Raw genomic sequence first — 20,859 nt, forward strand, 5'->3', positions numbered from 1 at the left:
AATTCCTCATCCTCCCCCCACTGCCTTCCTTCCTTTCCTGCCACTCCCTCACTCTGCCATCCGCAGACCCGCCTACTGCATCTGGTGGGTGGGGGGGACACTCCCCACAGTCGGCTTTGCCTCGTCCTTTCTGCCTTTCTCCCTCATCCTTTGGGACCGATAAGGGTAATACAATTCAGGGAAAAAGGTTTGCTGTGCCGGGGGTAAAGAAACCAAATCATAAAACAATGAGAAATACCGACTGATATCCTGCAATCTGATCTCAGAAGTTTGCAATAGTCTGAGTCAAGGATGATAGAGGACTGTACTGTGTATCCTGGCAGTATGCCACATACTGCAAAGCAGAGCCTTGATTGAAAGTCAGCCTTTTGGATACAGCTTTGGATGCAACTGTATTGATAACCACTGGTGTATATCAGTATCCGACAATGTGGATGCCCGAATCACAAATAGCAACACAGACGTCACTTTCCCCGATACTCTCAAACCAGTCACACTAATGCACTAATGTCCATTTGAAAGAAAAGGCTTCAGACACGGCAGCTCTTTCCTCATAAAGGGTAAACGGACAAAAACACCCAACGCATACTTACAAGCTTCTCCTTTGGGGATCGGATTTGCTCACAAATGGAAGGCTTGAGCGGTGGGATTCTGCGATGGTTGGATGGATGATGGATGAATGGATGGTCGTTGTGAGGGTAATGGAACCTATGGGGGCCACAATCTGTTAATGTCCCGGTGAAAGGGAAATTAAGGCTCATCACTGCTCCGAGTGAGCACTCAGAGAGCGCAGGTGAGCCGCTTTCTCTTCTGACTGACGAACAACCGACCAAATCCAAACTAATAATTTCAGAACTTTGGCTGCAATATCCCTCAACGGAAAAAGACACGCTTTATTTTGAGTTTATTTTGTATAGCCCAAAATAACAAATTTGCCTCAAAGGGCTTTAGTCTGTACACGTACGACATTCCTGTCCCGGGACCTCACATTGGATCAGGGAAAACTCTCCAAAAAACTGAAAAAAACCTTTCACAGGGGAAAAAACCATGAGGAGAGCCAAAGAGGAGGATCCCTCTTCCCGGATGGACAGACGCAAATAGATGTCATGTGTGAACAATGTAACAGTTACTGCACATTTAATGAATATGACAGAAATGATTCATATAATGAGTAGTAGGCATGGACCACGATCCATGTCAGCAGAAGGAAGTAGAGAGGTGGAGCATCAGCAGGGCCGCCAGGAGGCGGGACTTGCTCCAGACACAGCCACAATCCCTGGAAACTTGAGGCGAGAAAGCACAGAGGCTCCCGGGAAGAAGTAGAGCTAGTGATGTGCGTTGAAGAGACATGAATTAATCCAGAAGGGGAGAGAGAAGAGGTGCTCAGTGTATCCTAAGGTGTCCTCCAGCAGTCTAGGCCTAATCCAGAATATCTAGGGGCTGAACCAGTGCACAAATCTGATCCATCCCTAACTATAAGAGCTACCAAAGAGGAACGTCTTAAGTCTGCTCTTGAATGAAGTGAGTATCTGCCCCCCCAAGACTGAAAGTGGAAACTTGTTCCACAGAAGAGGAGCTTGATAACGGAAGGCTCTTGTAATACATTGTAAGACTCTGAGAACCACAAATAGCCCCACATTCAGTGAGAGCGGCTCTCTAGTGGAGTGATGTGGTACTATAAGCTCCATATTATGGTGTATCACCAATTAAGGCTTTATAGGTAAGAAGGATTTTAAATTTGATTCTTGATTTCACAGAGAGCCAGTGCAGAGCAGCAAATAGAGTAATGTGAATTCTTTTCTTAGTTTTTGTTAGTACACGAGCTGCAGCATTCTGGAGAGATTTAAGAGCTTTGGAACAGCCTGAAGTTATAAGAAGTTACAGTAATCCAGTCTAGAAGTTGAAACTAAAGCATATTTTAAGTATTGCTGGACCGCTAGTTAACACGGTAAACTAATTAGGAATACATCAACAGTTTCAGTCCACAGAAGCTTAAAATATAAAAAAAACCACAACCAGTCAGAAGATTAAAAAGTCTTATTGGAAATAGAAGCAAAAAATAACAGTTCCTACTGTGAAGTGGAATGTTACAGAAAGTTACAGTGATAAACGGGAAAAGGCGAGAGCTGACCGATATATTATAGCTGTTATCAACCGATACGAGCCTATCATCGATATATCAGTATTGATATGCTGACATCCAGATAAAAATTGCAGTGCGGTGAAATGCAGCAATTTATGTTGTACAGGTTGTATTCTAAAGTACATTTGGCATTTTTTTCTCCCCTATTTCAAGTTAAACATTTGCTTCTCCTGTAACTTATTACTTTATTGTTTGGATGGTGAAGTTTTCTTTAAACGGTATATATCATACAGACATTTTTCTTTTTTCAGCATCAATGTCATAAACAAAAATACCAGCCAATATATCACTATTGGTTTTTAATTTTTCTCAAATATCAGCCATCTACGATGAGTCTGGCTCTTAAAAAATGTATTTCCAGCTGTGAAGAAGTGACCTTGTGTGAAAGTGACACACTGGAAGAAAAGAAAAAACAGATGTAATCCAAAAGCAAATCGGTCTCCATTGTGTCCTTCCCTTTGTCTTACTGCCACATTGGGCAAAATACAAAAATCTAGACGTTGTTGAGAGTCCTTCTGTGTCAGCTGGAAACACACACTTCCCTCCTCATCACTGTGGCGCCAGTGGGATGCCTCTAGCGTCGGTGACTTGGCCCTCCTGGAGGTTTTTCACCAGCTGTGCCAGCCAGCGCTTGGTGGTGGTGTCGTCCTTCAGCACCTGAGCAAAGGTGCTGTCTTTCAGCTGGTCTGGCAGACACTGACGCAGGGCTTCTCTGGCCCTGAGGAAAGAAGACCACAATGTCACAAACCACTTCCCAGTAGACGGCTTGGTTTGAAAAAGAGACGGCGTCTCGTGCTGGATGGCTCCAAATGAAAGAGAGGGGGAAACAAAAAGAAGCCTGTACTTGCTAGATCAAGAGTAAACACGTATTTGGAAAACACATTCCTTATGAAAAAAAGGAAGCTATTTATGGAGGTTCTCCTGCTTATTATCACAGACCAATCAACATCTCAAGTACACCCTTGCTTCTGCAATAGGATATCCTGACATGCATTATTAACATTACTTAAAAGGGATATTAGCTGCATTGTACTTATTAAGTTGCAATACAAAATATTGGAAGACCAGTGTGTAGCATTTAGGGGGGACTATTAGCAGAACTCATTTTTGATTTTGAGGAGGTGCACATCAGGCTACGGCGTAGGGGTGTGCGTCGACGGGGTACCTACACCGTAGGTACCCCGTCGACCTGACGCAGAAGCATGAACTAGGCTTTAGAATGAGCCCTTAACATTAACATATGGAGCGGGTCCTTCTCACGTGGTCTCCCATGTTGCACCACGTTTCTGCAGTAGCCCAGGACGGACAAACCAATCGCGAGCGCTATCTGGGCCATTCACGCAGATTCTGCTTATTACTGTGTTTCTTGTGAAAGCAATCAGCTAAGGATGGACTTGTGGTGGAAATTGATTGGCGCATACAATAGTCTATGACACGAGCGTCAGCTCCTATCTGAATTAGACAGCTGCTGACCTACTTCATCTGATGATAAAATAGGTGACTGTCAAAACATCTCGCCTTCTCAGTCCAAAGAAAAGCCAATAAAGACAATTTGTGTTTGTGTAATGGCTCCTCCTAGTGGCAAGTACTGAAAATGTGATTATTCAGTCACATTCTCAGTTAGATGTTTCCAGCGTCATGAGGGACGAGGAGCGTCCTAATATACTGCTATTGATAACAGTGAAATCTAATAAAATATTGAGATCATGTTAATAATAAATATGTGATGATGGTGTGGGAATAGTCCAGTGGATGTTAAAACATACATTTACAGTTATGGTTACAGACCATCTCTTGCATTTTAAGTGTAATTAAATTAACAAAAATACAAAAAAAGACAACACAGACACACGTGCCGTAAAACTCTAGTGAAAATCTGATATTGTGAGATCCCAATGAGGGCCTGGGACCTACTGTACACAGTAAAACAAGAGCCATAGTTAAAACAAGCGACATACAGTAATGCATCGGTTCGACTCTGATCTACCTGAGATTGTCTGAGAGGCGAAGGTAGCAGCGGACAACATGCTTCAACAGGCGAGCTGATGGTTCTTTAGAGAGCTGGAGCACCATTTTGCCCTGCAAAAAAACATTAAAAAAAGAACGTTCAATTGTGACTGTGAAGGCCAATGTCGTCCATGCACAGAGCCTAAGATGGTCAATTCAATAAAAATCCAGATGTTTCTCAAAACACTTACAAGGATCATGGCCACATGGGAGAAGCGTTCATACGTTTGACATATATAGGCCAGCCCTGTGTCATCCAACAAGATCTTCTGCAGTATGAAAGTAGCAACCTGTCAGAAAAAAAGGAAGTGAAGAGTGGTAAAATGTTAGCGGATATTACAACCCCATTAGGTACAGAAACATAAAAATATGTGATTTATTTTTATGGAACTGAAAAGCGTAACGAATAAGTTGCAAAAGCTCATTATTTGGAATGAAACGCAGCAAGTTGTGAGAAATGACTGAACAGATTTGGTCCTTTTTTGTAAAAAAAAAAAAGGACAAGCAACGGATTTGAGTATGACTTAAGGGGAAACCACTGTGGTTGTTCAGTTAGAGGACCGTATGACGAGCAGCTGGAACAGTTTAGTACCGTCTTGGAGAGCTCACTCCCTGATTCCATAATGCGGAGACATAGTGGGATAATTTCAGTGGTGAGGAGGAAGTTAATCACTTCTTGTTCATCTGTTTTGACCAGGGCACCTGCCATGAATACAAAAAGATAGTTTGGTGAGAACAATGACGACACAGTTTTCATGGAAAGAACCATCATTCAAGAAAAAACAACCAAGCAGGAGTAAACTTTACCTATAACTCCGAGGCTGGTAAGTCGCAGGTACTCAAACGGACGTGTTTTGCTCACAGTGTGCAGAAAAGGGTAAAGGAAAAGAGGGATGTGAGCAGCAAGAAAGGCTGACCTGGTAAGGGACAAAGAAGAAAAAGTATTTTAAAATCAACGTGACCAGACTCTTGTATAAAAGTAAATATCAGGTAAGTTACAAGGTCCCTTTATACCTTTATGGATTTTAATGGACATTAACATTACAAGCAACTCAATAAACAGGGATTACAATGCCCAGTTCTTAGATTAGAGACCAATTCCTGTCTATAGAAGTAAAGGAGACAAGTGTCCCGGAAAAATGATACTGTCACATGAAACATCCAAATACATAAACAACTTCAGAGTACATTTGGTTAGATGTGGTTTGAAAAACAACCGCTGCCCAATGGATTAGGTAACGTTGCATGGTTGAAACTTCTAAAGACAGCCCGTCATCGCCAGCAGTAAAATAAACAAAATCAGCGTAAAAAAAAAACCCTGCGATTGTTTTCATTTAAAGAACTCCCCATTACCGTGTCTCTGGGTGTGAGGCAACGCACTGCAGCAGTGCCAGGGCATTGCACACTCTGTTAGACTGGTGAGCTGTAAGCGTAGGTGGGTTTATAGATGGATAGATGTTCACGATTTCCTAATAAAGAGAAAGACATAAGATGACAAAAATCAGTTGAACCTATCTAAAAAGGCCACGCAACAGCGGACAATCAATATACACGTATAGTGAACAAAACCATACAAAGTGGTACAGCTGGGGATGGGACATGGGTCATACCTGCAACAGGGCAGCAATGGTGCCACAGGAGTGCCAGAGCATTGGCGCCAGGTCTGGCACAGACTCCCGTTTCTTGCTCAGCTCCAGCAAGGCATTTTCTCTCGTCTCTGGACTGGACAATTCATTGATCCATTGGTAGATCTTCTCCCGGTCTACCTGGGCCAGAGCTGTGACGTTAGTTACAGCCTGTAAAAGGAAGAGAACACGGTCAACAGACGCATGCAATATCGATCGCCATGCACAAGAATCCTGGGATGCCCATGTCCATATGAAGGTATGAGAAAAATACTTTTCGATTATCGCAACAATGCAACATGCGTATCTTTATATACCGTGTGCATGTTACTGCTACACACATTCACAATATGGACTCCCATAACTGATATCAATATATACAACTATATCATGACCGACTTTGTGGGAGCGAGCAGCTTTATCCACCTTTACATCTGCATAAATTAGCATTATGCGTTATGTCAGATAATATATAAAGTTTTTATTTAGTCAGAGACCCAACTAATGCAAACTGTGCAGCCAGACATGAATACCACTAGAATATTTCCATTTGATGAAGTGGTGTAACCCCCGCTCCCCCCAAAAAACATGGAGTCTTGGAATAAAATACCTAATCAGTGTAAAAATTATAAAACAATTCAATTAAGAGTTGTGACCTGATACTTCGTATATGTAATACGGTCAGATAGTGTTGAACCAGATTTATTTTTTTTACAAACCAAAAGGAAAACGTAACGTGAGCAAAGATTGCACAAAGTTAGCGTACGTTAAGTAGATGGACAGCATTAACGTTGCACTGATATAAGATACTCACTGCTCCCGTCGCCAGCATCCTCTGAATCTCTTTGCGGTCCCGATGTGTTGTTTAAACCGCTGTGTGAGCTGAAGTGTGGTGGAGCAGCGAACTAATGCGGCCGCAATAAAACAAACTCGGCGGAACAAACACACAGCACGGCAGTCAACTAGCCCCAGCTAGCTGCTAATGCTAGCGCTCAATGTATCGTCAAATGGAATCCTGTAGTTACGCGCGAGCATGAACGTCACAAACAACATAACGCCACAGCAATATCAGAATAACACCACGTTAATATATTCTGTATCGCTAACGGCATCGGAAGACTGAAGGATATCACTCCAATAACATTATCTCGCAGGTAGGTTTTGTTTGCAATGGAGGCAACCAACCTAAATACAAACCGGTGGAGATATCGCGAGAGTAGGACGTCTCGGGGACCATTTCCGTTGTAAATTTTCACATTCCCGCCATCATCGCGCAGTGTTGCGAGGCGTCGTGTGCGGGTCCTCTGTCAACAACATACGTATTGGGGAGCAGGTGAATGCCGGCAAAACAAACTTTCTGCGTTCGGAGGACCTGCGTAGACGTTGCATTGGTTTACAAGTTCAAAGGCGACTGTGTATCGTCGACAGGTAAAGAACTGCGACGATTTACTGAAACTGCGAGAGTGTTTTCATCACCAAATTACAATCAGGCAAATTAGCCAGTTAGCTAGCTAGTTCCCGCTAGCGCACTAGCCGACTAGCTAATGTTGGCCTCCCCTCCATTCAGCGTCTGTAGGCGAGGGGACGACGTCCACGTCCCGGACTCTCGGCTCGGCCGTACGTTAGTCTCCCGAGCTGATTATTTTCGTCTCGTCAGACAAACGTGAACCGTGCGGGAGGTGCGGTACGCTGGTCGCACTCGGTCGTTGGTCGCACTGAGTCGTGCGTCTCTGCAGCCACGGCTCAGTCTGGCCAGTGGGTTTAGTGTGATGGCTAACGCCGACCGGGTTACTTTGACTCTTACCGAGACTGCTAGCCAGCTAACACAAGTGGCATGAGTTCTTCCACTTTGTGAAACTATTCGCCCATATCTGTCGAAATTGTTGCTGGGAGTGTGACGCCTACGTTGTGTTGCATGTGGTTGAGTTTGTTGTGACTTTAAACAAGAAAGCAGTAGTAAAGCGTTGACCACACCGGCTTCGCTTAAATGTGTTATTCGTAGTTGCCATCATCTGAGTAACATCATTGCAAGCATTTTGGTGACTTTAATATGCCATCCAATATAAGTGCAGTCAGATTTGTTTGGTTTATCATTGAGCGTTAGCTTGTCATATCGCTCAGGAGGAGCAATGGCAATAAGTATGATAATTCGGTGGTAGTGTTATGCATGGCATTTACAATCTAATTGATGGAGACTATACACATGTGGTGGGTTATAAATAACACCTCGTGGTTGTAATGACGCTGATTTATTGAATTTTCTTCTTGTATAGGATTTGTTCGATTGCAAGTCCCAACCTCCAAAGTGCACCAACTGGATAGTAAGCCATGACAACCGTAGTGCCCAAACTCTCCAGCGGGGGCGCTATAAAGATCCGTATAACCAGCCTGGACATGGGCACCACCAGATGGAAAGAGGGAACTTTTGAGATTCTGGAGAAGGAGAACAAAGTCAACCTCTGTATAAGATTCAACTGTGGTGGAGCCTCCAAAACCTTCCAGGTATTGTTCAGTTTGTATATATTTAATAATGGGTGCAACAGTTTCATCTGTTCAAAGGCCATCAGAGCAGTCGGGTGATATGGATACTAGTTGTTTGGTGATGCTTGTTCTTTGCTCAGCAATCTTAAGTCATAGAAGCGTTAATACTGTGAAATCTACAGAAATTAAACATAACTTAAGTTCGAAAGGAACACACCAAACGCCATAATGTCAATTAATTTCAGCGTAACATTAATTGACTTCAAAAGTATTCAATTGTAATTTTATTTACAGATATACCTACCAATTAAATACAACTGTAATTAATTGATCCTTAATTTGACTATATCCAGTGTTTGTTCTATATTTATTATATCCGAATTATGAGCACTGTTGCTAAAATTTCACGAGAGCTGAGGAGAAACAGGTGACGTGAAGTTAATGTTGTTTGTACCGGTTACAAACGGGAAACACCATGCTAACATGCTGTAGAATTTTGTGTTTTTTTGTTTTTAGCCGAGCTTGACCAGATAATATTTATAGTATTCATTTTCAACAACAAAATTTTGTCTGCGGTAGAATGGGTGTCATCATTCCACTGCAGACAACCTATTGGAAACGCTAATCTAGTATTGTTTTTCTTGCTCTTAGCTGAACCAGAACTTGAAGACGGTGAACCAGAAATTGAGTCGAATCATGCTGACTTTGAAAGACAGCAACGTCATCATCCTTGACAAGATACCACCGAGTTTGCTTCAGAAGACAAAAGATTACCTGGAAAAACTGAAGCTGGGAAAACCAAGTAATTACACCACGGCTCATTTTATAAACATGCTTTGCTTTTGTTGTATTTCTCAAGGTAATGTTGAATTGGTAGCGAGACAAAAAATGGCATTACTTATATTTTACCAAATACCTTTAAAAAAAGAAGAAGAAAAAACACGTTTACAGTATTTAGCTGCAAAATAAATGGCTTAATGTTTTTTCAATTGGACTTTGACATATCTTTAGTTAAAAAATGGTCAGATAAATCAAGCTTGAAATTGTTAGATTAGATTCAGATTTATTGTTTTTGACACAGTCTCTTCCTTTAAGGACATGAGGCGATAAACAGTAAATTTAACTTCTGACTGCTCAAGGACTGGATTGGGATCACTCACAATCAGGCAATTTTAACTTTGCAGAAGTCAAAACAACAAAACTGCAGCTCTCGCTATTTTGCTTTTGTCGGCAAGAAAGATCCTGCCTACAAATTAATTTGAAGAAAAAAACAAAGCAGGTCATGAACCGTTCACCCGGTCCCGTCCGAAACTGGTGTCGTTAAAAAATAACGCAGAATATAACAAACCGGCTTCAATTACACCCAAATGTACTAATGAAATTAGATTCACCGTCTTTAAATCTGTACAAGCATCTCCTTTTATTCAGCAGATGCATAAACCACTAAACATGTTTATTTCACCATATTTCTCAGTAACGTGGACTTAAGGTAAAAGCAGTCCGACAGCAAGAATGACAACACTTTGACAACACGGCGCTTTCTGCAGTTACTATGGTGTCTTTCTGAGTTTAGAAGTTTTTCCCTCATCAACTTCTCATAGAACTTTATCTGCATGTATTGTCATGCGGGGGTGCTGTTTTACCGTGACAAGTCTTTTTAAACTCTCCTCAGCGGGATATTGGCTTGTAAAAATGAAGTAAAATATCAAAGAAATCACACACTAAAATATGAGAGAAAACAGATACATATACATATGTGTACATTGTTTAATTCCTACATTTATTTCTTTAGAATTATTAGGAGAAAATAAATAATTAAGTTCCATCTTCTGTCAACCATTGTTCCATCACGCTTCCTGCATTAAAGTCACAATTTGGGTATCTTGACGGCACCACTGTGTAAAAATGTCTCCAACGAGACTGATGTTCAACAGTTATCGCCAAAAAGCTGCCGCTTCGTTGGTGCGTCTAGGAAAATCCACAGTGTTCTAGCTTCAAACAGAAAATCAGGTTTTTTGAGAGAAGGGGTGGGGGTTTACAAACCCAGACTAAATTGTTCAAAGAATCTTTCCCCACATGCTTTGTCCTGATTTCTTCTTATTTTTTAACACAGCAGTTTTAAAGTCATCCCACGGAAGTGCAAACTTCGGTGTGCTCGGGAACCGTTCTGCAAAAAATGAGACCAATCCCTCAGGGGAGAGACAGGTGAGCAAGAAAAGCACCACGGTTTTAAACTTTGGACTTCAAGAAGTTTCCACTAACATTTGACTGACTTTTCCCCACCTCTTGCAGACAACACCGAGGCGGCAGAGTGCAGAAGGCAGAGAGGACACGACACCGCGAAAGCCCCTGGGCAGCCCGAGTAGAGCTGCCTCCACTCCCACCCGCACTGGACTCTCTGAGAACCGGTATGATGGAAATTTATGTTGAAATGTTAATTATTTAATATGATCAATTTGATGATTACAAATGAGCTCAGCCTACGGAAACTGGAAACTTGTTGTGCACTGTAGTTGTTTTCAACAACGTAAAAACAGTGCGTTTGTGTTCTTTTTACCGACGACAGGCAGGAGGTCCTTGTGACAATCTTCCTGTACCGTATATGACCCTTGTCCTGACAAAGTACTTTCCATTTTTTGTCTTTCTGTTCAGTTTAGGAATGGTCGGTTCAGGCTTGTAACACGAATGTCACTGTTTTTTAGGAGCGAGAAGAGAAAGCGCCTCCTCGCCCCCTCGGAAAGTGACATGACTGAGGACTACCCCAAGGAAAATGACTCATCAAGGTAAAAGCAACACGCCTCAATGCTCAGACTTAACATTAGTGGTCGTTGATAGGATCTGACTTCAGAAACCTTTTGTCAGACTTTGTATCTAGTTTTTTTTGTTATTTTTTTTTCTTATCTGGTGAAAACAATGATACCAGAATGTAAATATATACGGGACTGTTAGTTACATTTACACAGATAAAGGCTTACATTGGCACATTGGAATTATTTTGATTGTTGATCAAAATTATATTCAATGTTTTTTTTAGATAGGGTAACATCTAATAATCTATATACTTGTCCTTAGCAACAACAAGGCCACTTTGGATCCATCCAGGAAGTTTCTGATGAGCTGCAAAGACAAGCTGAAGCAGGCAGAAGAGCACAGGAGCTCTGGTAATCTTTGACATCCACAACTCGACAGCAAGACTACCTATGTATTGCTGTGTGATAGACTTGCATATCAGTCCACAAACTTAAAAAATAAATAAGAATCAGTTCTTGGTTGCCAAAAAGGCACCTTAAATTTGAGCAATTAAAATACTAAGTAGTTATATTTCAGCGTAAAAGAAAAAAAAAATATTACAGAAAACAAACAAATCTGTGTAGATTGTGTTTTAATTGAAACTTTACAGAATTTGTCTCTATAAAACATTAAATTCTATATTCAGACCTAAAATTGACTTCATGCTTCACTTTCCCTCAGCTCCACTGAGTTCAGCTCCTCTTCAGCCAACGTCATTCTACGGGAGCCGATCTGTGACTAAAGACTACAGCCAGAGCCACTCTTTCTTGGATAGGTGAGTTTCTGTAGTTTCTCAAAATTAAATTGGGACATTTATTTGTACTTTAATTGTGTTTCTCAAAATTGAAGCATCAAATCATTGTGGGGCCACTGATTCACTCATGTTTAATCTTTACAAAAAGGCCATCCAGTACAGCTCACACCACGACAGCCAAGAGAAGCCTCATGCTGCCCAATCACTCCACTCCCTTCAAGAAGGTACGCACGTCTCTGGACTACGGTGGGTGGAACAAGCAGCGGCCCTCCACCCTGGCCCAGCCTCAGCCCCCACTGCAAGGGTAAGAATAAGCCAGATGGGTTGCACTCAAAGTGAGCATAAGCAGTCTGTGTTTGTGAGGAGAGACTGGATTGCATTTATTTTAATTGTTGTGAACCCAAAGAATGACCAAGGAAAATCAGAATAGGCTCTTTATGTGAGAGAGAGAAATGTCTCCCACAGGCCAGCTATTCACAATTTTTAACCCCTCGAAGGAGTTGTGTTAAAATTTCCTTTTTTCCAAATTCAAGGCCCAAAAATATTCCTTTCTCTTCCATTGTGTAAATCCCGTCATTACTATTTCACAGATTTTCAAACCTGGGTAACACTTGCTACATGAACGCCATCCTGCAGTCCCTCTTCAGCCTCCCTTCCTTCTCCAGTGACATGCACAGCCTCCCCTGGAAGAAGTTGCCCATCAATGCATTGCTGAGGTACTACGATAGTCTCTGTAGACAACCCAGCTTGATTTGTGCTTTAAGATTGTTAAAGGGTGCTTCAACACGTTTCTGTTTTATATCATTTGTTAATTCATGCGTGTGATAATGGACTCAGATTGAAAAATAAAACCTGCCTGAAAGTAGTTTATTTTGTGTGATACCGTCACTGCCTGCAGGCGTTTTGCTCACCTCATGGTCAAGAAGGACGTGGGCTGTCCAGAGACAAAGAAGGACCTTCTGAGGAAAGTGAAGAGTGCCATCTCCTCCACAGCTGAGCGTTTCTCTGGAAACATGCAGAATGTAAGATGTCCTTCTACTGCTGCATGAGTGCCTTTCGAGATCAAATGTTTTGTCATCGTTACAGATGGATGTCATGTCTCACATCAGAAAATATAAAATAGTTTGTTTGTGGAGCTCTGAAATGCTCGAGCGCAGACGCATTCAAAGTTATTACAAAACAAACGCATTCAAAGTGTGTACAAATATACAACACAATAATGCGCTGCATACATTTCTATCCTCTTCAGATCAATAATTAATAGCGGCACCTTTTTTTAGTATGTAGTTTATGTAGATGTGTCTATCTCAGTTTTGTGTGTCGAATCAAAACATAGCCTTCATATATTTATTAATTGTGCTTAATTAAGTCCATGTCACGTCATTTACCAGGATGCTCACGAGTTCCTGAGCCAGTGTTTGGACCAGTTAAAAGATGACGTGGAGAAAATGAATAAGAGCTGGACGAATGAAGCTGCATCGTCCTCTGTGGTGTGTGAGAACGGTCAGGAGGCGACGTCATCGGCAGCCAAGGCAGAGCCTGCTGAAGAGGCAGACACGTCCCGCATCTACACCTGCCCTGTGGCGGTCAACATGGAGTTTGAGGTGCAGCACACCATCACCTGCAAAGGGTGAGGCCTGTCTCCTGCTTGGTCACCTGAATTTGTCTTTGCAATGTGTCTTTTCTAATGTCTTTGACAATAACTGATGGTAACGCTGGAGAAAACACATGATTATTCATACTTTCATGTTGTTTTTGCAGATGTGGCGAGGTAGTGACCAAGCGAGAGCAGTTCAACGACTTGTCCATCGACCTGCCGCGGCGAAAGAAAACCCTTCCACTTCGCTCTATTCAAGATTCTCTGGATCTCTTTTTCAGGGTAAGATTTTCCACTCCTTCTATAAACATGCCGTCGTTCTGATCAATTCCTCTTTGTTCTCCTTCCAAGATTGTTAGATACATTTAGTAAGCGACAGGCCTCAGCTATATTATATTACGTGTCATGTATATAAATATTAAATGTGTCATGTTGGTTACTTTTTCCTTTTGCAGATGGAGGAAATTGAATACTCGTGTGAAAAGTGCAACGGGAAATCGGCGACTGTTATGCATAAATTCAGCAAACTGCCCAGGTATTTACACACAGGCTATTGGGACTCCAATGTAAATTCACAATGCAATGACGGTACTTTTTCAAATGCTTGCAGTTGAACGTATTTCAGAGTTGAGATGACACGCACTGCATTTCAAATGTTACATTAGAACCACGACTGGTATTTTCTGTAAGCATCCATTGATCGCAAGTAGAATAAAAGAAGACAAACAAAGAAATTATGTTCTGATTTGTGATGGATCTGTTTTTCCCGCAGGGTGCTTATCCTACACCTGAAACGGTACAGCTTTAACGCTCAGCTGTCTATGAACAGCAAGCTGGGCCAGCAAGTTGTGATTCCACGATGCCTGACCCTGCTCTCTCACTGTGCTGAATCCACACGACCCCCATTAAGTCTCGGCTGGAGTTCCCAAACCGCCATGTAAGAAGTCCTAAACACCAATAAATTAAAATGTATAAATAATACATTCAACATTTTACATTCTAGGCAATTACATCCAGAGTTTTAGGATGATTCGGTAGCGTTTTAAGTACAAGTTTAAGTTACTTTGATGCATTCAATTTGGCTGAGAGACGAAGCAAAGGTTTGTAAAACATTTTCATGTTTTTCTCAAAGGTCAAGAACACTCAAAACGTCTCAATTGGTCAACTCGTCCACAGCGCCTCTTCGGTAAGTACTGCCAGTGACATTCCTCTTTAAAAACAAGTTGCTCTGACGTCCTAAGTGAACATACTGTTTAAAAAAAACTGCTAATAAATGACATATTGAGTCTGCCACTTTCACCTCGTTAAATCTTTTAAGCAACTTCAGTCCTGATCATAACAACCAAATACTCATTGTTACACTCGTAAAAAAACCTGCAAAATGGTATGTATTTGCCCCACAGGGCAAACCTGAGACTGAAAGTGGAAGAAAATAGTAAAAAACTACACTGTTGGAGTCAGGGTTCTAGATTGAAAGCCATAAATAATATAATGGAAGATTGTTGTGCTGAAATGGCATCAAACATTGTTGTTTTAAAGGGTTTTAACAAGAACATGTTTGTCCTTAAGTGTCTGTATTTCGGCTACGCAGTTTATTGCTGAAATGTTAAAACAGCTACATGCTAATATAGCCAAAATAATCGCAAGGACCAAGCTTTAGTAAAGCTCTTAAGTGTGTTGATGCTAAAAACTAACTCTTTAAAGTGTTATCTGTTACTTATTGCATGACTAAGAAAAAAGTCCTAAGATGTGCCCGACTGGATTTTTTTTCTCCCTTTTTGCTTATAAATTAATTTACTGTGTGTGTGTTCGTAGTAGGATTGGAGGGAAAGTGTCCAACTCCAGCTGCGCTTCTATCCTCCTGGACTCCGACTGTGAAGAAGAGAACAGAAAGCTGATTGCGAGCCGCAAGCGACGCCTCAGCAGCTGTCTGGCTGATGACGACGACCGACCGGAAGAGGTAAGCGCTCGCTGTGACAAACGTGTCAATCATGATTCACCCTCCCGTTTTGTCCGTTGCCGTTCAGACACCGTTTCATGTGTCTTCAGAGAGGCGCAGCTGTAGATTCAGCAGACTTCGGTGGCATAAACGATGATGAAATGCTGGCAGCCGTGCTGGAGATGAGTCGTCAAGAAGCCGGGCTCTCGGCTCCAGCCCCCACGGAGGATGAGCCAACCAGCAGCCCAGATACGGGGTTTGGGGATTCAGACGCCCATGACCTGGCCTATCATACAGATCTACTGGAAACGGACACCAAACAGCCTTCAGGTAGTTCAACGATCTTTATTCAGGAAATGGGGTTGATACCGAGGGCAGTCCTGTTCTATTTTGTCTTTTAGACTTAAACCCAATATACTAGAGGGGTAGCGTGAATGTTGCATTGTAAAATGTTTTACAAGTTTAGTACCGCATATGTCGATTGTCTTGCGAGTTCACATTTCACTAAATTCAATCTGTCTTTCTGCATAGACTCACAAACTGCGTTGAAGTGTACGTCTTACGCAAAGTAGCATTGCTACTATCAAACTCGGGCATCTGGGTGTTTAAGAGGAGAGAACTTTACTTGTATTTCATTTATCATGGTAACTAACTTGTGTATGGGTCGATATCCTGTAGATGTGCTGGATTCCCTGGACTTGACCATGGACGAGAACAAGGAGAACCAGACTCCAGAGAGCGTGCAGCAGCAAGGAGAACTGGACTGGGTCCAGCAGTACAGCCTGGATCAAGAGAGAGAAGAACAGGAGCTCCAACAGGCTTTGGCTCAGAGCCTCCAGGAGCATGTAAGATCACATGGCATCTGTGCTGGGCTTTCCTTCAAGACTGGCGCAATGCTGCTGCATCTGAATACTGTCACAGCACCATGGCTCCATGAAATTACCTTAATTTAATATGCATATGAGAAATATGTGTTGAGGTAACTGCCGAATGGTGATTTCTTTTCCTTTTCCCGTCCTTATTGAGTAATACTATGTTGTTACTTTCCAGACTGAACTGGTGTTACATTAAAGTACTTTGTGGAAAATATCATTGATCTCACTGAAGCATGTACTTTTTTTGTTTACTTAAATGTTCTTAATTAGCTTATGTCATGTCAATCATTTAATGAGCAAGCAGATGTGGCAATGTTGAAATTTGAAAAATCTTATTGTTATACTGTCTCCCATTTAGGAGGCCCAAGAGTTGAGAGAGGATGATGACCTGAAGAGGGCCACCGAGCTCAGTTTGCAAGGTATGAACCAAGATTGACTGTCTGACTTTTGAGTAGGGGCAGCCCTGATAATCACTGCAAAGGAAACATCTTTTGGCTGTTGCTGGGCGCCTTCAGCGGACCAAGAACCATTTCTATTTAGTTCGGTGCCGGTTTCCGTAGGCAGTACTTAAGTACGTTTAACCCTCTGCCGACATTACTGTCTTCAAAAGGCTTTAGCGGGTTCAATCTCAAAGTTAACATGAAGATGCTGGAATCATGAACGTAGAGCACCTCGTGCTCGCTCGTCAGAAAGGAGCAGAACAACGCTCCAAAGTTGAGCAGAATTTTGGCGAAGGGGTCCCTTGACCTCACAGCTCAAGATATCTGAATGAAATGGGTTCTATTTCTATTTAATTCGTTGGGTCTTAATGTGGTATTTTGGAAGGCTTTTTTCTTCATCCTTTTAATTTCTTTTGTGGGAAGATACAGTTTATTGTATCACTAAACCGTAACAACTGGTATCGACCCGAAAATTGGGAGACATTTAATTAATCTAATGAATCATCGGTGGCCCAGCGTTCAGATTATGTACACCAGTTCTATGTGAGATTAAACTATTGACAAAAAACAGGTCTAAGTTTAATTTCCTTTTTTTATCCATTGCCTTTTACACAAGCAAAAGGTTCTAGGCCGATAACATAAAAATCCTGCTCATTGCTTGGAAAATGCCTGACCAGGATCAATATCTCTCACCCGACAGAATTTAACAACTCTCTGCCTGAGTTGCTGTGCTCAGATGATGATTCTGGCAACGAGGACGTGCTGGACATGGAGTACACTGAAGCGGAGGCTGAGAACCTGAAGAGGAACGCTGAGGTACCAACGTCTGCCCTATGATTGTAAACCAGTGGAACTGTCTATTTTAAGTAAAATACAGTTATTCTTTTTTATAATATGAAAAGCAACTATTGTGTACGATAAACATCCAGTAAAAATCCTTCCTACATGAAAGAAAGTAGTGTTGTAGCTAACTTCTAACATCTAGCTGTACTTGTAATTTACAGTATACATTGGAAACACTGAACCGTTGTGATGCGTAGTAACTTCATACTAAATGTTGTAATCCACAGAGCGGAGACGTGGCCAACTCTTTCCGGCTCATCAGTGTTGTCAGTCACATTGGGAGCAGCTCCTCTTCTGGTGAGCACTTGTGTGTTTTTCTGCTTCTGTCTAGAGATGCACCAACCCCGACTGCGTGGTTCTATGTGCTGCGGCACGTTTATACGGCGGTGTAGTCTTTTGTTGGGAAGGCATTCAGCCTGCTTCAGGAATGCCATGACACACCACTTCAATCCCTCAGTGTCCACAAATACCTTTTAATTTTCCACCACAGGCCATTACATCAGTGACGTGTACGACATGAAGAAGCAGTCATGGCTGACCTACAACGACCTGGACGTGTCGCGCACACAGGAAGCCGCTGTACAGCGAGACCGGGACCGCAGCGGATACATCTTCTTCTACATGCATAAGTGAGTGTCTTCTTTTTTTTTCTCGGCGTATGAGCCCATAATGAAACCACTCGATCCTTAATTAACCACCTCAATCTGTCTGAGGGTTTTCTTTGTTCCGCAGTGTTGGTGCACCGTTGTGTGTTTTGGGGTGAAACGCAGAGTATATTGCGATGTGCGTGTGTGTCGGTGGGCATTACATGAGTGTTTGCTCTGATGCGTTTTTACCTTGTGTGTCTTCAGGGATGTGTTTGAGCAGCTGTCTGAAATGGAGAGGTCTGGTGTCAACACCACTCAAGAGGCTGCGAGGAACGTCCTGCAGCCCCTCTGAACGCTACATCTTCGGACAGCCGTCCACGCCCTTAGCTGAACCCTCGTAGTTGGAGCTCTCCTCTGAACAACCTTGAGTACTACTGATTGCCGTCCTCCCTTGGTCGTCTTCAGGCACTTCTGCAAATTTCCCTCTACGAAACGCTAAATGCCCTGCTAACTTAGCACCTGTGAATGCCAACGCGGGTACTAACTGTCGAGACTCTTTAAAAATACCAGAAATGCAGTTACAAATGTTCAGTGGAGCCAATTTTGCCTCCATGTTTTTGGGGGTGGAGTTTTTCTTTCCTTTGCTATGATTTTTATTTTTAACCATTTTTGTAAAATTTTCTTTCTTGATACACTTCTTCCAACTTTAAGGCCGTTCACTCAGGCTTTCACTTAAATGCAACGACCGAACGCCAGATGCTACTGGTGATTTATGGATTGTATGTTTTACAGACCCTTTATTTACCATATATACGAAATAAAGATATATTCTATGTTGGAGTATAAGCTATTCTAGAGCTAGAGGGGTGTTGTATTTAGCGGGTACATTTGGTGCAATATTTATGTTCTGGCGCAAACTAGCCATTTCAAATCAGCTTTCTGTCAGAGCGTGTGGATGTTTTACAAGTTTTCTGTGCTTGACTTATGAACTAATTTGTATGTGTGGTTGTCTCCATATTATAGATTTTAAAAAGATCTGTAAGCTAAACAACAAAACCTGTTATCTTGTTTCCTCAGCTTTTTTCAGTAAAGCCTACCTTTTTATTCTTTTGGGATTTTGACTTTGTGCCTCCCAAATTTTTTTTATAAATATGTATACAAGCTTTACTTTGAAAGTTGTACAACCTGATTGCTTTCTAATGTTTGTCAAACCTCAATGTGCAAGTATGATTTTTTTTTTCCTTTATAAAAAGCCAAAAGATTTTCTATTTATTGCAAAATCGGGTTGAAGTGTGAATCAACCCATCAAGATATGCCATGGCAAAGACAAGTAATGAAACCAGACCGCCAGGAAAGCGCGCTGCAGCCTTTACATTCACCATCTTTACGGCCAGTATTCAGTATTAGACACCGTAGACCTCTGCTAACCCTGTTCAACTAGTTCCTATCAGGCGTGCTTGCTTATGTACTAGACACTGGTTGTTCAGGCTTTGTTTTGTTACCACTGTAAAAAATTAAATCACATTTCAGTCCACCGTGAGTAATTTGCAATGTTGAAACAAGATGTCCGCTGGACATACTCAGACCACATCAAATGATTTCAAAAATGTTTTTACTGTCATATGCACAGATAAGTTATTCTACACAATAAAAAGGTTATTTTGCTTTGGCCTAACACAGAATTACAATAAACTTAAGGTAAAAGAATAAAAAGGCACAAAATATAAAAGCTGTAACAGTATTGCACAAAAATATAACAGTATTGCTATGATAAATATGATAAAATATGTATTCCTTAACTCCTCAACAGCAGAATAAATATATATATATATATATATATATATATATATATATAAATATATATATACATATATATATATATATATATATACATATATATATATATATATATATACATATATATATATATATATATATATACATATATATATATATATATATATATATATACATATATATATATATACATATATATATATATATATATATATATATATATACATATATATATATATATATATACATATATATATATATATATATATATATATACATATATATATATATATATATATACATATATATATATATACATATATACATATATATATATATATATACATATATACATATATATATATATATACATATATACATATATATATATATACATATATACATATATATATATATATATATATATATATATACATATATATATAGATATATATATATATATCTATATATATATATCACATAGTTCATAAAAAAAAGAAACATCTGGGTGGACCAATTGATATTCTTGAGAGCCAGTTTAAGGAAGTGCGCACTATTATTAGACTCCTGGAAGTCCAGCCCTCTGTCAATGAGCGTACATAAAGCTGCTATAACAGCAGGTAAAGTTACAAATAAATTCTCCTTTTTCATGTCAGCCTTAGATTTCCATTTCTGAACCATGACCTCTCCTGAACGTCCTGTCCCAAATAGAGTGTAGAGGTAAACAAGAACAGCTTTTTTTTCTCTACCCTTGATACACAACTGAATCCTCCTGAAACAGATTTGAATAATAAAAAAAAAAGATTACAGTGAAAGTGCACAGACTTTAATTTGTTGCTTCAAACTCTTAAACAACACTCCAAGTCCAGTGATTGAAAGGTTATCCACAATCAAACTACTTTTTGTCTTCTGCTGCTGGGGGATTGAAGTCCTTAAAAGCAGATTGTGCTGAATGCAGTCAGGAAAGTAAACAACAAGCAG

General features: G+C 40.8%; 2 protein-coding genes across 4 annotated transcripts; one reads left to right on the plus strand and one right to left on the minus strand.

Annotated features, from left to right (window-relative positions):
• Nucleotides 1-2,022: 2,022 nt before the first annotated feature.
• On the minus strand, nucleotides 2,023-7,394 carry cnot9 (CCR4-NOT transcription complex subunit 9). Its single transcript, XM_068572724.1, has 8 exons — nucleotides 6,590-7,394; nucleotides 5,761-5,946; nucleotides 5,504-5,619; nucleotides 4,958-5,067; nucleotides 4,743-4,852; nucleotides 4,342-4,440; nucleotides 4,131-4,222; nucleotides 2,023-2,861 (listed from the first exon to the last, which is right to left on the minus strand). The coding sequence occupies exons 1-8, from the start codon at nucleotides 6,605-6,607 to the stop codon at nucleotides 2,693-2,695; spliced, it is 900 nt and encodes a 299-aa protein (XP_068428825.1). The 5' UTR covers nucleotides 6,608-7,394; the 3' UTR covers nucleotides 2,023-2,692.
• Nucleotides 7,045-19,615, plus strand: usp37 (ubiquitin specific peptidase 37). Of its 3 annotated transcripts, none has more exons than XM_068572718.1 (24): nucleotides 7,045-7,203; nucleotides 8,049-8,277; nucleotides 8,908-9,058; nucleotides 10,370-10,461; nucleotides 10,549-10,664; nucleotides 10,959-11,039; nucleotides 11,329-11,417; nucleotides 11,728-11,821; nucleotides 11,949-12,104; nucleotides 12,391-12,516; nucleotides 12,699-12,822; nucleotides 13,192-13,430; nucleotides 13,562-13,679; nucleotides 13,853-13,932; nucleotides 14,170-14,334; nucleotides 14,530-14,583; nucleotides 15,213-15,357; nucleotides 15,447-15,666; nucleotides 16,015-16,181; nucleotides 16,570-16,630; nucleotides 17,352-17,467; nucleotides 17,722-17,791; nucleotides 17,985-18,123; nucleotides 18,346-19,615. In XM_068572718.1, exons 2-24 carry the CDS (start codon nucleotides 8,104-8,106, stop codon nucleotides 18,431-18,433), a joined length of 2,865 nt encoding a protein of 954 aa, XP_068428819.1. In that variant the 5' UTR covers nucleotides 7,045-7,203; nucleotides 8,049-8,103; the 3' UTR covers nucleotides 18,434-19,615. The 3 variants fall into 3 exon arrangements, with proteins under 3 accessions (XP_068428819.1, XP_068428820.1, XP_068428821.1); XM_068572719.1 differs by having other exon boundaries at nucleotides 15,216-15,357; XM_068572720.1 differs by having other exon boundaries at nucleotides 10,373-10,461.
• Nucleotides 19,616-20,859: the final 1,244 nt, after the last annotated feature.

This window comes from Clinocottus analis, unplaced genomic scaffold, assembly GCF_023055335.1.
Source record: "Clinocottus analis isolate CAN_PGR_092001 unplaced genomic scaffold, fCliAna1.0.p SCAF_12, whole genome shotgun sequence".
NCBI lineage: Eukaryota > Metazoa > Chordata > Actinopteri > Perciformes > Cottidae > Clinocottus > Clinocottus analis.

What these genes read in the sequence shown, in the direction of transcription:
- cnot9 (XM_068572724.1), bottom strand. An exon ending in TACCAGCCTCGGAGTTATAG is followed by an intron (nt 4,853 to 4,957) that starts GTAAAGTTTACT and finishes TATTCATGGCAG; the next exon opens with GTGCCCTGGTCAAAACAGAT. An exon ending in GGAGTGAGCTCTCCAAGACG is followed by an intron (nt 4,441 to 4,742) that starts GTACTAAACTGT and finishes TTTTTCTGACAG; the next exon opens with GTTGCTACTTTCATACTGCA.
- usp37 (XM_068572718.1), top strand. Translation starts at nt 8,104, where the DNA reads ATGACAACCGTAGTGCCCAAACTCTCCAGCGGGGGCGCTATAAAGATC. An exon ending in TGGAGTTCCCAAACCGCCAT is followed by an intron (nt 14,335 to 14,529) that starts GTAAGAAGTCCT and finishes TTTTTCTCAAAG; the next exon opens with GTCAAGAACACTCAAAACGT. An exon ending in ACGACGACCGACCGGAAGAG is followed by an intron (nt 15,358 to 15,446) that starts GTAAGCGCTCGC and finishes ATGTGTCTTCAG; the next exon opens with AGAGGCGCAGCTGTAGATTC.